At 39.4% G+C, this 15,785-nt stretch overlaps 2 protein-coding genes across 2 annotated transcripts; one reads left to right on the forward strand and one right to left on the reverse strand.

Annotated features, from left to right (window-relative positions):
• The first annotated feature begins 10 nt into the window (after positions 1-10).
• chtf8 (CTF8, chromosome transmission fidelity factor 8 homolog (S. cerevisiae)) lies at positions 11-3,829 on the forward strand. The gene is made up of 3 exons (XM_085462801.1): positions 11-190; positions 1,416-1,539; positions 2,396-3,829. The coding sequence occupies exons 1-3, from the start codon at positions 171-173 to the stop codon at positions 2,660-2,662; spliced, it is 411 nt and encodes a 136-aa protein (XP_085318927.1). The 5' UTR covers positions 11-170; the 3' UTR covers positions 2,663-3,829.
• Positions 3,830-6,880: 3,051 nt separating this feature from the next.
• has3 (hyaluronan synthase 3) lies at positions 6,881-15,190 on the reverse strand. The gene is made up of 4 exons (XM_085462802.1): positions 15,097-15,190; positions 14,471-15,006; positions 12,743-12,844; positions 6,881-10,867 (listed from the first exon to the last, which is right to left on the reverse strand). The coding sequence occupies exons 1-4, from the start codon at positions 15,188-15,190 to the stop codon at positions 9,938-9,940; spliced, it is 1,662 nt and encodes a 553-aa protein (XP_085318928.1). The 3' UTR covers positions 6,881-9,937.
• Positions 15,191-15,785: the final 595 nt, after the last annotated feature.

Genomic DNA, 15,785 nt, shown 5'->3' on the forward strand with positions numbered 1-15,785 from the left:
GTTGTTGATGTCAAGCGCCGAAGAAGACGACGAAGAAGAAACGCTCCCAGTGGGCGGGAAATACTGTCGGAATACGAACTGAGTGAAGAGTGCTGGTTTGTTACTGCAGCTGAAGCGCTACATCGGTAGCAAATTAGTTAGTGTTATTGCCAATCGTTATTGACGGGAGGATGGTTCAAATAATGATCAGGTAAAACTGATGAGCGAACTTTATCTTTCCATTACTTAGTGCCAAATATATGTTTATGGGGGAAATACTCAAGGCAAGTTCACGCTAATGATCGGAACAACTATAGTGTCATTAGCCACATTTTAAGAGGAGAGTAGAATTGATACTTAAATTTAAAGCGGGATTTATGGTCCAGCAACACTTCTGACAAAGACTAGACCATTGAAAGGCTTAATGTTTGGTTTGTTAAAAGTAAGAAAAGGCTCATTTCATATTTATATCCTGTTCATAGCCTGTACATAGCTTGTACTCACTACAGCCTGTACATACTTATAGTTATAGAATATTCACAACATACTTCATACCGTGTACATTATAACATACCATAATAGACCCATTTCTTTAATATACTTACATATCTATACTATTGCTAATATATATTGTAATATATCTATATCACTAAAGCACTTCTGGATGGATGCAAACTGCATTTCGTTGCCCTGTACCTGTGACATGTGCAATGACAATAAAGTTGAATTCTATTCTATTCTATTCTATTCTATTCTTAAAAACTCAGGACCTGGGTATTCAAGCTCTAGTAAATCCTCCTGTGGTTTTGCCATGATGCTGACAGAGAGGGAGAGAAATGTTAGACATCCCTGTGTAGGCTTGGACAGGTGCATTCATCAGAGGATGAGATGGTTTTTTTTTTTTCATTTTAACAAATTTAGGTTTTTTGAAATTTATATCATTATACAGTATTGCTATCACATTATACATGCGGAGATAAAATACTTGTTTTAGCTCAATAAGTTTGTAGGAGAATGAGGGAAGTCAAGGTTTAAGTCTAAAGTTGAATCTGTTTCGTACATGTGAGTGGTGTGTGCCTGAGCTAACAGTGTGAATATTTATATTTTTTCTTTTTAGAATATATTGACACTTGAATGTTTGTTTTTTTACAATTAAGTTTTTAGGGGTACCTTTTTATTATAGAAAATTATAACTGTAAAATGTATTGAAATCTTTCACCACAAGGTGGCAGGATTTTATCAGAAAGTTTTGCTTAATTGTCCAGCATTGCCATTATTAAACGCAACTTTGAAAGGATGTTGTATTGCTCTTGAAATATAACTTTTAATCTGATGTTTTTTTATGTTAATTAAAAACATATGCTCTTTTATCTACCGAATTAAACAGGCTGAGTATGACTGCTTTATAGGCTGTTGATATGCATCTGCTCTTGTAGAGGCAGCCCGGATGGCAGCAGTCCCCCCGAGTGGCTGGTGGTGGAATTACAGGGGGAGATGGTGTCTAGACACAACTCTGGTCTGGCAGGAAATGTGATGGGAGATCTACTGTATACCAAAGAGGTACACAACATGCTGAAAAACACAGTATAGCCCCCCAAAAAAGATCATTTATGTATTTACTAAAATCCAGCATCATTTCCCTCAAAAATAATAGCAGTGTTTATAAATCAATTAAAATTAAGTTTATACGAGAATAGCACAATCTCACACAGAAGAAAGTACTTTAGGTAGTAATAAAGCAAGTTTATTTATGAAATGGGACAGTATTGGTACAAAATACAGACTGACATGAAAAGCTCTGTTTTCTGAATTTTTTCATTTTCAGTTTTGTTTTGAGTTGTCATTGTGTCACCCAAATGCAAGTTTTGGATAATACAAAGATTAATTAAAGAAATGCAAATAGTTTACAGGCTTCCAAACTTAGCTAACAATGTTAACAGAATGTGAAGAAACAGCTGCTATGTTATGTCGAAAACATCTGTGTACTTTGATTAATTTAATTCAGTTTCAAAATGCAGTCACATCAGTGCAAAAATGGCTGGTGAGAGAAAATGAGATGCTTAGGAATTTTCCATTCCCAGCATAAACACCATGGTCATACCAGCCACACAGACTCGTGAAGTCAGCATACTTGATGATAATATCAACATGTACAACTGAAGTAACAACAATGTTCGCTTCCACTTGTCTCAGTTGGGCTGTGCCTGTGGCTGCACAAGACTGCCATCAACTTGGCACTTAAGCGTCTGTTTGATACCCCTTTTTAGGGCTAAGACAGCAGACTTCCAAAAATGAACCCAAATCATCAGATCAAAGAAAAAGTGGTACTTAAGTTGTTCTTGTAAATGGTCATCGTGTTGGGGGAAAGCTGAGAATCCACTGCCACTGTATTATTATTTTGTTTCCCATCCACCAGGGGGTGCCAGTGCTGATTGTAGGACATCACATTATCTACGGGAAGCAGGTCAAACTGGAGAAACCCTTTGCTGTTCTCACCAAGCACTCGGGCCATTCACAGGGCAGTCACAGCAGTAACAACGATGAAATAACACAGGAAGCAATGGAAACAGACCAACAAGGCTCTGCTTCCACATCTTATTCTGTGTCCGCACTCATTAAAACAAAACTGATTTTTAAGATCCGCCCCAAACCTATCATCACTAATGTACCCAAGAAGGTGTAGCAGGACTACATTTCATTGCTGGGACAGAGTCCCTGTCTGACTTGTCTTATTCTAAGAAGTATTTATACTGTGATGGTTTCTGATCTGAATGTTGTTGAAGGCAGCTTTTGGAAAGCAAAATAAGACATCAATGGGTTTGTCACTACCTGACTTTCTGTCCAAATTTAAAGAAAAACTGCAAATGAAAATTGTCATTTCCTTTTAATCATAGGAAAGACTGTATATGCTGGGCGGACTGATGGACAGGTGAAGCGTGTCTGAAGGCAAAAATTATATTTGTCATATATAATAACTGATGCACTCAACCTCAACCTTCGTGCCTCGCAGCAAGAAGGTTTTCTCTTCCTCCCACAGGATGAAGGCCTGCAGTTAGTGGGTCTTATCCTGTCTGTATTTCCTTTCCTGGGTGTCCCGTGCCTGTTGCGCCTGTGGTAGCTGGGATAGGCTCTAAACCTGTGACCCTGATAAGGACAAGTGAAAGAGATGTTTGTAACAGCAGTTTTTGTGTGCAGTCATGAATATATATTATAAAGAAATACTGGTGCAGACAAAGTTTTTTAGGGGCTTTGAACCAGAAATTAGACATACTTTCACTTACACTTTCTGTTTTACTTTTATTTTTGGTAAAATAGATTTAATTAAAATGGATTCATCGAGATAAAAATCAGATGATGCTAATTGTTTTGTAGTTTTAGTTCACCTTAACACTCTGGAGGGGAAGGGCACTGCAAATCAATACACATTTATTCGGAGTAACACATTTTGATCATTCCAGAGATTTGGGAACTCTGCCAGTGCACACTGAATTTGTTCTAGCATCACATAGTAGCCCAGAGTCTGAGAGCATTTTGAATTGGACTTTAAAAAAATAAAAAAATAAACACTCACACACTCTCTCACAGATGCAGTGGATTTGGGTTCAGTATCTTCCCCAAAGATACATGCACACTGTGAGTCACTGAGCTATCTTCTCATCCCTTCTGTGTTTCTTTACTGTCTTTGGATTGATGCAGCAGTTGTATTATAATAAACTGAAGTGTAGATGATGAAATTGAATGATGTTAAAACTGAATAAATGTGATGTTTGAAACAAATACAGTTAAAAATAAAGGTTTATGGGCAGTTTAAGAATATGTACATGAATAAATTCAATATGTAATACTGTAATTGTCTAATGTGTTTTTGTTTTATCTGAATATTCCGTTCAGTTTGATTTATATAGCATCACAACAACAGTTGCCTCAAGGTGCTTTACATTATAAGGTAAAGGCCCTACAATAATAGAGAGAAATCCCATCAAACAACCCTCTTGGAGCAAGCATTTGGTGACAGTGTGAAGGAAAAACTCCCTTTTAACAGGAAGAAAGCTCTGGCAGAACAGATTTTAAGGAGGGTTCGCCATCTCCCACAGTCAGTTGGAGGTGATGGGAGAAAGACAGGATAAAAGACACTGTGGAAGACATGCATAGCTTGAAATGAATCGCAGGTTATGATGGAGGAGGCCTTCAGACAGGTGGGAACCCTGGCATGAGTCAGGGAGAGGTTGAACAGCCTGATGAGGATCCTTGCCAGTTGGCAAGGCTTTGACCACAGCCCTGGGGTGACAGGGCTAATATAAGAGAGGCTATAGTGGCATTGCTTTGGATTGTAGGCAGACTAGAGGTAAGTCAGCAGGGGGCTGAGCATTAACTGCAGTGTTGAATCTGTTAAAGACTGGCTCTCCTCACCACCCTCAGCTCTTCTGCTGTTGGATGGCAGGAATCCAGTGATTGTCTTCTTGCCACTCCACATCTCTCATGTTGTTCTGCTGGAGTATCCACTCCAGCTTTCTCTTGTAATTAGTAAATTGTATTTCCACTGTATATATCAGAAATTTTTAAAGCTTTTATTTTACAAGAAGTGCAGAGAGCAGTGGGAAAAGCAGGGCTGCAACTTTGAAATCATTTGCGTGGAATCCAAGACTGTCCTTCACGTGACTCCTTCAGAAAGCTTCACGAGGAGGAACAGGACATAGACGTTATTTCACTTTGGGAAATTCACATTATAGCAGCAAGGAAAAGCGAATTAAAGATATAGCAGAAAAAATAAATGAATAAGAAAAAATTCTGTACAAAAAAGCAAAAAAATAAAACCTATAAAATGTATAATATTTACAAATATTTATAAAGAGTCAATGCACTCAAATTGAGAATTTTTTGTTTCATATGCATATAAAGTGCAGTAGGATTGATGCTATAAAGAACTGTATAATGTTTTGATCCAGCCTAGGAAGGATGAACTTAATTAAAATTTGTGTAGAATCGCTTATCAGAATTTCCACTTTATGTAATTTGTCTGGTTACATTTTCACTATTTTTGCTTTATCTAGTTGGCAAGGGATTTTGCAGATTTAATGCCATGTTTAGAGTTCTCCAAACACAGTCTTGGCACCAGAAATTATGTCTTCCTATCAATTCTTTAATTCAATTCCAGTTTTAGTTTTCTCAGGTGGGAAGGCTGTAGTAGAGCAGGTCATGTACTAATGGGGAGGTGGCTCTGTCCCTGGCTGCTCCAAGCTATCTTTGGGCAACATGCTGTGTTCACTTAGTCTGTCTGTCTTGTATGTCTCTGTATATCTTTGTTTAATGTGTTTTTTTGCTTTTTCTGTGTCTGTACTGTATGTTAATGAACCAAATAGCAGCGTGAAAGGCAAAAATATTGCTGATTGCAGAAAAAGATAAGAAAAGACACAAAAAAGACTGAAGAGTGACGACACTAAAGAACGATTCCAAAGTGACTTATTAAAAATGAATTTTATGTTTTCAAGTGAACAAAAAATACAGTAAAAAAACAGTCAGAAAATGATTTTAAACAGGGGGGAAATCCATGTAGTCCTTTAAATGAGACATTTTCTGTATCATATGAATAGGATTTTTGTGTTCTAAATAGAAAGCAGTTTAATGACTTTCAGCATCCTGTTGATGCCCAGAGATGGAAACAGCAGAAGATCAAGAAACAAGAGCTACAAAATGTCAGAGTTGTAATGTTCCTTTAAATGTATGTGACCTTTTCACCTTTCAAGTTGAAGCTTTTACATCTCAAAATAAAGCAATATGAATATAACTTAAATATTTTAAAGTGTCCATTATGCAGATGTTTCTCACACGAAACATACAGATACAGGTTTTTGGAACATATCCTAGAAAAAAACTTTGGTGTTTAGTCTTTTTGTTGGTGTGAACAGACAAAATCAAAATCTAGTGTAAAATGTGTAAATGACCCACATCAACATAACTGTATCCAGCAGAAAAACACACAGATATAATATATAATTCATTATATAAAAAAGACTTCTGAATTAAACTACAACACACCGAGAACTGTAAAATAACGATTCTAACAATGACACTGCTCAGCCACAACAAAATGCAGCCCTACCTTCAGAGATGTTTGGATTCTCTTTTCTGGTAAATCATAGTGGATGATAATGCTGTTCGTGATTCATGAGAAACACGCAAAGTCTAGAAAACTTCCACACCTATCCTGTATACTTCCAAATGCAATCAGTGTCTCAGTAGGAACAGATTTCAGGTCTGGTTTTGATACAGTACACACTTTAGCATGTATGCAGAAGGGAGGTTCATAGTACTGTCTGAAATCACTATATAACTTCCAAACATCATTAAACTTTAATACAGTTGTGTCAACATACTGTTGTCTGATAAGATGGTCACTGTTTTTAGATTTTGACAAGAAGACTTTGATACCCCAGTAGAACAAATGACAATTGCACCTCGACCACATACTTTGAATCATTAAAGGTATTAATATGGATTTTTTTCTCCTCATAGTTGCTGCAAAATCAGTTGTTTCAAAAATTTATCACAACAATGTTTAAGACAGTTGTTTATATTGGCATGCCTACGCATTACTAGAAAAACGCCCATTTTAGGGTTATCCCCAGGAATTTCAGAATTGTAGTGCCATGCTGTAGTGGCAGTTTGCGGCAGTGTAAAATCTGTAGGCCTATTGCTTTAGTCAATTTGCCAGCTTGCTAACTAGCACAAAAGATATTAATGTCTTGAATGCCCCCTTCCCGATTTCCTATGTTTTTGTCTGTTTGTCACACTCAAATGTTTCAGATAATTAAACAAATCTAAATATTAGACAAAGATAACACACGTAAACACAAAATGTAGTTTCTAAATGATGGCATTTATTATTAAGGGGGGGGGGGGGGGGGGGAATCCAAAAATAATCCAAACATAAATCGACCTGTGTGAAAAAGGGATTGGACCCCCCTGTTATAACATAAATTAACCGTGGCATATCACATCTTTGGATGTGATATCCATGTTGAATTTCTGTGGCCACATCCAGGCCTGATTGCTGCCACATCTGTTCTCAATTAAGAAATCACTTAAATAGGACCTGCCTGACAAAGTGGAGTAGACCAAAAGATCCTCAAAAGCCAGAGTTGATGCCACGGTCCAAGGAAATTCAGGAGCAAATCAGACACATCTCTCAGTCTCGAAAAGGTTATAAAGCATTTCTAAAGCTGTGGGACTCCAGCCAACAATAAGAGCCATTATCCACAAATGGCGAAAGGACGGAACAGTTTTGAACCTTCCAAGGAGTGACCGGCCGACCTAAATTACCCTAAGAGCACATTGATGACTCATCCAGGAGGTCACAAAAGACCCCAGAACAACACCTAAAGAACTGCAGGCCTCACTTGCCTCAGTTAAGGTCAGTGTCACAACTCCACCATAAGAAAGACGGAAAAAAATGGCCTGCATGGCAGAGTTTTAATATGAAAAGCACCGCGGAGCAAAAGGAACATCAAGTCTCAATTTTACCAGAAAACATCTTGATGATCCTCAAGATTTTTGGGAAAATACTCTGTGGACTGATGAGACAAAAGTTAAACTTTTTGGAAGGTGTGTGTCCCGTTACATCTGACATAAAAGTAACACAGCATTTCAGAAAAGGAACATCATACCAAGAGTAAAATTTGGTGGTGGTAGTGTGATGGTCTGGGGCTGTTTTGCTGCCTCAGGACCTGAAGACTTGCTGTGGTACACAGAGAATTCTGCGGTCTATCAAAACATCCTGAAGGAGAATGTCCGGCCACCTGTTCATGACCTCAAAGTAAAGCGCACTTGGGTTCTGCAGCAGGACGATGACCCAAAACGCACCAGCCAGTCCACTTATGAACGGCTGAATTTAAGAAACTACATTTTGTGTTTACTTGTGTTATGTTTGTCTAATATTTAAATTTGTTTGATAATCCTAAATATTTAAGTGTGACAAACATGCAAAAAAACAGGAAATCTGGAACGGGAAAATACTTTTTCATATCACTGTATGTATGCATCTTAACTAAATACATTTAGGGTCTTCACATGGGGAGATATGCTAGCTGGCCTAATAACAGTATAACAGTTTTAATAATGTAACAGCTTTCCATGACTGTTTGAAGCTATATTAGTAATGTTTCTTGCAATTCCTCATTTGTCTAAATCTCTTCTTGCTGTTACTCAAGTTCAAAGCAAATATTAATTTGAGAATAATTTTTCCCTGCACTGATAAACTAAATCTTGTGGTTCACCCACCTGCCAAATCTCAAGAGCCCTACAGGTACCGGTCAAAGCTAAGAGTGAACCATACTTTTTTAATCTACTCTTGGCTACATACAGTAACTGAAAGAGAGTTAAACAAATCAGTGTGAAAAAGCATCTTTAGTGGAATGCTATGTGGCAATGCTAATCAACGAGGTAAACACAGCAGATCTTTTTCAAGCACTAACACAACACGTTATGGTGGTGTTTGGTGATGAATTTAGCAATATGTATCATCTTAGGATCAACATGTTTCAAATTATTACAAAAGGTGGCAGCTGGTGCACAATCATGGTAAAACCTTACAAACATTATTTTTGTGACCTTTACAATTTACTGTTTGTAATCTGAGACAATGATCTAAATGGCTTGGAAAGAAAGTGACTGGACTTCTTAATTACTTGAAGACGTTTCACATCTTATCTGAGAAGCTTCTTCAGTTCTAAAACTAACTTGATCTCGTGCCTCACAACACGCCGCAAGGTGCGAAAAAAGGTCACTATCAGCAGAGGCTTCGGTTGAAACCATTGTGAGGCCTTGCCTTTCCCTATTATCTGACCCACTGAGATCACCTGATGCAAGAGCTAAGTGGAGGGTGAGGCGCCTGGGAAGGGAACACAGAACTGCATAGTAAGTGGCAGACAGTTGGTGTCGTAAGCCATCCCCTCTTTACAAAGATGGTCATTCATCTATGCCCACTGTGAATGACCAGTGGACCTGAAGAAGCTTCTCAGATCAGAGGTTAAAAGTCTTAAAGAAACTTAAAGAAGTCCAGATGATTTCTTTCCAAGCTCCTCACCTGGATCACCTGGATGACTGAGAACCTACACAGACAATTTGAGACAATGTTACTTTACTGAAATTCACACACTACACTAGTAGATACATAGTATAATGTATATACTATTAAAGTATAAATAGTAAAAATGGAAGTAGCGAAATTAAGACACAGAATATTTATGTAATTTTTTTTCATGCACCAACTGTACAGATCTTAGGATGTTACAGAGTATGGATGTATTTTTATGTATAACTCACACACTAGTGTATTTTCTGTTTATTTCTTAAAGACTCTCTTCCTACTTCCTACCTCTCTATATTTTTAAATTCATGCTGACTGGCCAGGACAAATTCATCTCTTCCTCTCTTCCATGTTAAACACATCTTCAGTTGAATTTGTTGGCAGTTTCATATTTTTTAAAATTTGCTTTGTCTCTGTCTGGACTCTACACCTACTGAGCCTCCCTAATCTTTTCCAAAGCAGGTGCTCTGACTAATCTAAGTAAACATCTTAAATATAAAAGTTTCACATGTATTTTTAAAAAAAAAAGTAAAACACTGTATGACACTTTTCATTACAAAAAGCAACCTGTACCCATCAATTACCTGATGTTTTTCGTAGCAAGTATATGGATATTTTAAAACATTATGACCTATTCTGCTTGGTTAAGGTTTTCACTGTGAAGCACCATAAAAATGGGATAAATGGAAGAACTGTATGGATCTATAAGTCCCCACAACTAGAGTCATGCTTCTCAAATTTAAGAATCACAGTGTTGTAGCACCAGCAATGAAGATGTGTTTTCCTTGTTCAATGTTTATTGTTCCAGCAAGGTGAGTAGAGACCTTGCTTGAATCAAACTGCAGTGAAACTCAGACGAGCAATATTTCCAGTTTAGGCCTCTTCATATGGCAGATGATACTGTTCTTCCCTCTTATTACACCGTTTGGCTACAATTGCCAAATACAGTACCACAAGAATAAGCCAGTAGCAGGCGTAGAGTATCGTCCCTGCTATCAATAAGGCTTTCTCAGTCTCACTGAATGGCTCCTGTGTTTCACAGTAAACTGTATATGCCACACCTCCAAGCAGCACCATAGCCCAAACTGTAACTGGCACCGCTCCAATGAAGTTGACCACAATCTTCCTGCGGCCTGATGTGCCCCATCCAGCCTTGTTTATGGTAAGCAAGGCAAATATTTTGGCAGGAAGAAGGCTGGACATGTAGAGAAGTGAGTAAAGTGACATGAAGATCATGACCAGACTGCCACGCAAAAAACAGGCGTAGGTCGCCTTCACCATCCCAACCAACTGGACTGTCAATAAGAAGAGCAGGATATTCCACAGCCGTCCACGATAGAAGAGATGGATGACTGTAGCAACCAAGAAGAACGGGAAGAAGCCAGTGACCATGGATTCATAAGTCATCCAGAGGCTGTGTTTATGGAACCACAAGGCATTGTAGAGCCATTCACGAAAGTAAGACTTGCTCCATCGAGTCTGCTGGTTGAGCCAACGCAGATACTGGGTTGGTGTCTCAGTCTGACACTGTGATCGAGCTGTGAATTTTGTCTTGTACCCAAAGCTAAGCACCCGATTGGTGAGGTGGCGGTCATCTCCAAAGCTGCACTTGGAGCCTAAAAAGGTCTGATGGTACCATGGCTCCAAGAAGTGCTGTAGCAAGGAGTTCCTGTACATCCCGAGAGGGCCACTGATACACTGGACACAGCCAAAGTAGGACTGGCACGCACGCTCAATGTTGAAGGCCATCCAGTAGCGCACACTGCTTAAGAAGGAGATCCATGAGTCGTACTTGTTGAGTATCTGGAAGATAGGAAAGTGCATAAGAATATATTAAGATTGAAAGAAAGGAAAATCACAGTCAGGTTTCATTGTATCTTAACAGTTACTGAAAGCTAAGATTTTTCCATCAACTTTTCCTTTTTTTTTCAGGTTTAGAGAATATTGTCTTGAAACTCTCCAAGGAGCCTTCACCTTTTTTTGTCCCAGATATAAATAGAATAAAATAGACACATTTTCAGGACCTAGATGACATTTCAAATGTAGTTTTATACATTTTTGCATTGTAGTTTTTTTCTGTGAGGATTTTACATTTGAGTATTTCAAATGTGCAAAAATATGCATGGTTAGCCCACTTTTCTGAGTTAGATACAGCTCATTTCTGTATCTAACTCATTAAATTGCTAATTAATCTATCTACCTCATTAAACTCCTTTACTTTAATTAATGTAAAACTTTATGTTATTCAAGGTTGTGGCTGTAGCTGGGCTGGTTATGCTCCCTGCTCTGTTTCTCATGTCTCTCTTTGGCTGTCAGCAATATATGAGGTTAACCCGCTATAGGTAGGCTGCATGTCTGTTCACCTGATTCTGTCAGCTTAAATAATTAGCGTTATGACAGCTGATAATTCACCTAAATGTAGCTCACTGAACTGTCTACTTGTAAAATTGCCTGATTTGAGCAGCAGCTAGTGTGGGACTTTTGTTCAGAGTTGTCCTATGGACTTGGGCTGCCATAGGAGGTGCAGACCTGCCATTGCCTTTACGGAGAGATTGTTGAGCAATGGATTGTGGGTGGAACTGGCATTACAGTGTCCTTAGTGTCCTTATTTGAGGCCTGACTGAGCACTTGGTTTTTGGGCTGAGTGTCCATAGCTGTCAAGTTCAGCTTTGTGAATACTAATTATCTTGTTCAATCCTCTTCGTTGCTGGAATTGGCTACAGGAAGATGAGCTAGTAACAGTGTGGATTCCCCTTTGGCATTTCCTTTATTGTACAGCACTTTGGATGTGAAGCTGATGTTACGTGCTTTTCTTTTTATCTCCTTTCGTTATGTCCCCCAGCTCTGGTAAGTCTATTCCAGCCTCTCTTGCTTTTTATTTATTGATTGATTGACTGATTTTTGAGCACACCATGAGACCAATTTGCATTTCAAGTAGAGCCTTCAAGCTTCACAATATAGCCATGGTCTTCCGACAACAAGGGAAAGCATCGTCTCATGATGCAAATGTTGTTATAACTTCAGTCTGGATACGACCACTTGCTAGGCTAGCTATAATTTCAGTTTTTCGTTGAAGTGCCCAGAACGGTTCTTTGTGAATGACGGCCACTGTTGTGTTAATAGCCATGCCAAGGACAAAGAAAATGGATTGTCTGTCTTTGAATGATTTAACAAGGCCTTGTCTTGCAGTGAAAGCCATCCGGCAGTTAGTTGTAGGGCTGCTTGCCAAATCACAATATCTCCTATTTTTACACGTGTTCAATGTAAAAAGATAACTGTATGACTGAGAAGGATTTAGAGCTGTCTATGACATTTCCAATTGTTGTGATATTTTAAAGTACACTAGAAGGCAAAGTGACAATCGGTGACAAAGGGAAGCCCTGTCCAACAACACCCACCGCTATGGAGCCGCTACTCCTCCACATTGAAAGGAGCCAGTTGAGGTGGTTTGGGCATAAGCGAGCATATTAGCAATCTGAAGTTTGCCCTGTACTTTGATGCAAAAATGAACTGCATACTCACAGACACAGCGTAATAAAGAAGATAAAAGCCATTTTGATGCATAAAGGGTTCAGTATTCTGTGACTCTGATATTTAGATATTGAGTTTAATCAATAACAAGAGAGGAAATTCAAGTTGACTTTCTCATTACACTTTTCCTCTGCAGTGCTGTTTTACCTGCACGTCTCCACCAACCCCTCCCACCATTGGATCTTCCTCAAGGATCTTGAGCATTTCTATGGTACATGCTGGGTCTAAAACTGTGTCTGAATCACACACCTGGAGAAATAAAAGACGACATAAAAAACAAAAGGTGAGGCCTAGTGGGGGTTAAACACGGGCTCAGACAATTACAACCAGCAGTCTAAGACCCCAGGTGTTGCCAAACACAGGCTGGTATTGATTGTAAAATCCAAGAGAAAAATGAGAGGCTGCTGACAAACATCCCAGCTGGTTCTCTGTAATTTCAATGCACCTGGGTCAGCTGTGGACTCGACCTTTACCCTCAGCAAGGACAAAGGCGTGCAACAGTTGGCCATGAAGAAGGAACTCAATATCCAGCATTAACCCACAGGTCTGGATGCAGACCCGGAAAGTCTTTCCATAAGCAGTTAAATAACAACAACAACAGTTTCAACAGTCTTGCTTGACTATTACTTGTGTAAAGTAGTTAGGATTTCATTCTTGTTTTACATTACATTGCAAGTCCTTCACGGATGGTGAAGATTTTCATTCTTCTAATAAACAGATGGTTTATTTTTACTATGAAAAAAAATCACAAGTAATGTTACTGTCATGTTAAATACAAAAGAGGTCATTTTTGGGTGTGCAGGATTTTATACTGCTGACAACGCATTTCACAGTGTTGATGTAAGAAAAGTCATGCGTTATAATTGGTGGGGGAATCCGGCTGTGGGTAAACAGGAAAGAAGGGGGCTATAAAACATAGTTTGTAACCTGGTCTGGTCCTATTTTTAAAATAACGTAGTTTTATTTGACAGAAGGATCAATTTAAATCAGGGTTTGTGAAGTTTTTAAAAAAGCACTGGACCGAATCTGCCGTCGGGCTCTGAGCAAAAGTCTACTGTGCAATTAGGAGGTGGCCAACCTGCTGAAATCACAGAGGACCCAAAGAAAAAGAGAGTTCTAGTCCAAGGATCTGGTATGGAAACTCGTGTTCCACTAACACAAGGCCTATTAAGGTAGATGAAAACTCTCTTAGGAAGATGCAAGAGTCCGATTATTAAGATATGTGATTGACATCTTGTTCCTCTGAGCGACCACCTTTTCCTGTATGAAACCAGGCTGAAATTCTGACTGTGGTATCCTTGGGCTCTGGACTGCAGGTCAGAATTACACTGTCAGCACTAGTAGGCTTTGAAATAAAAAGAAATCTTGTGTACTCTATTTCACTGTGAGTGTGGTTTTTCTAATGGCCACATAGAACTTATGTACTTCTTGCTCTAAGGCAGTATTTTGCCCAGTTTTTAACATTAGTGTGTTAGCATTAGCATGTAGTTCAGAAGAAACAGCTAGCACAGGTAGACATAAGTGCAGGTTTTAAATGGCATCTGTTATCAAACATGGTTCTCTGGCATTCAAAAATGGATGTATTGGAGAGCAACTTGGGTTTAGTATCTGGCATACAGGCTGGACAGCCAGGGATTGAACTGCCAGTCTTCTGATTAGTAGATGGCCTGCTCTAACTCCTGAGCTACAGCCATCCCGTTTTACATTACCGTGGTTAGTAGCTAAGTGGTCAGAATGACTATACAAACTATGCAGATCATAACAAGTGGTCAGGATGAATATTCAGATTATACATCAGGTCAGCCTAAATTGTTCAAATGAATTCTTTGCCATTGCAAATGTACATATATGTGATGGTGTCTGTGTAGCCCTTACCTGCACGTAGTCCACACTGTCCCCCAGCGCTTTGAAGGCAGTGTACATCACCTCCCTTTTACCTCCCCACTCCTGCATAATGCAAGAATAGCGGCAACCTCTGACCATCCTTGACACCTGTGCCATCTCTTCCATGTGCGCTGTGCTTTCCCCCCCACCTCCACTACCGTCCCTGTGATAGTTCCCCTTCCACACCATGCTGCCAGCCTGGTCCGCTCCTCCCATCACTTCATGGAAAATGTCCATCATGTAGCGATCCTCGGGTCTATTTCCATCCACAACCAGCACCACCTTCAAGCCTGGAAAAGAGATTCGGCAGATGCTGTGGAGACACTTCCTTAGGTAGTCTGGGTCCTCTTGGTAAGCTGCGATGCAGAGGGCCACGGAACGCCGGAGGTGTTGAGGTCGGGCAGGACTCCTCATCCGCCGATGCTCCAAGAATGCAAAGAGGCTCTGGAGAAAGAGGTGGAGGGAGAGGAAGGCACCATATAGGCCAAAGGACAGGTGGTGCTGCTCAGTGTGGATAAACTGGTAGCCTTCACAATGAAGAAGGGAAAAAAAAATCAGTAAATACGATCATACATTTTAATTATCATATACTTTTTGTGTTTGTGATTGAAATGAACCTGTAACATAGGCCAACAGAATGGTGAAGAGGACCACCGCAGCAAAAAGGGTGGTGACCACAATGTTCAGCGCATTCCTGTAGCAAGAGGGCATCTGAAGATGGAGCAGGAAGTGAGGCAGAGGGGTCCACAACAGATGTCAACATGAGAACAAGGGAGTGAGTGGAGATGGGTTTAGGAAAAGAGGGAACAATTTGTGGAGGGAAGAAGAGGTCAAGAAGAGAGAAAAAAAACCTCACGTGTGTAATCTTAATTTGTTGTCATATGGAAGTAATGAAACAAGACATGCTTTGAAAAAGCACAAACTTTATTCTGAGAGTCACTTAGACTCAACATGAATTTATACAATTGCCATTTTCTTTGTGTGTTTTTCAAAATAGTTGAGCACCTTGAGGCAACTGCTGTTGTGATTTGGCGCCATATAAATAAAATGCAACTGAACTGAGCTACAAACATCTCAGAAACAGCAAAAGCTACTAAAACAACTAAATCCCCCATTCTGCCATTAGAACCTCTGGTGCTCCTTTCTTCCACATCTCCAGGTTAGGGCTAGGGTTAACTTACTGCACAGGAGAGACTGGTTTATTCTTTACATTATTACATTCAGCTCTGTTGGACAAGCAGATTTATACACTTTTTTGAATGGATTCACAGATTTACATCATGGCATCATGCATTCTGCCCGCAGA

The sequence above is a fragment of the Copadichromis virginalis genome, linkage group LG7 (genome assembly GCF_057382275.1).
Source record: "Copadichromis virginalis isolate Kocher_CV1m ecotype Utaka linkage group LG7, C_Virginalis_male_GT1.1, whole genome shotgun sequence".
Classification (NCBI taxonomy): Eukaryota; Metazoa; Chordata; class Actinopteri; order Cichliformes; family Cichlidae; genus Copadichromis; species Copadichromis virginalis.

Bases quoted from the DNA above. Each gene is read 5' to 3' on its own strand.
- has3 (XM_085462802.1), bottom strand. From the start codon at position 15,190: ATGCCCTCTTGCTACAGGAATGCGCTGAACATTGTGGTCACCACCCTT. The intron at 12,845-14,470 runs GTAAGGGCTACA...TTATTTCTCCAG, and splicing joins ACAGTGTGGACTACGTGCAG to GTGTGTGATTCAGACACAGT. The intron at 10,868-12,742 runs GTAAAACAGCAC...CCTATCTTCCAG, and splicing joins GGGTTGGTGGAGACGTGCAG to ATACTCAACAAGTACGACTC.
- chtf8 (XM_085462801.1), top strand. From the start codon at position 171: ATGGTTCAAATAATGATCAG. The intron at 191-1,415 runs GTAAAACTGATG...CTGCTCTTGTAG, and splicing joins ATGGTTCAAATAATGATCAG to AGGCAGCCCGGATGGCAGCA. The intron at 1,540-2,395 runs GTACACAACATG...CCCATCCACCAG, and splicing joins ATCTACTGTATACCAAAGAG to GGGGTGCCAGTGCTGATTGT.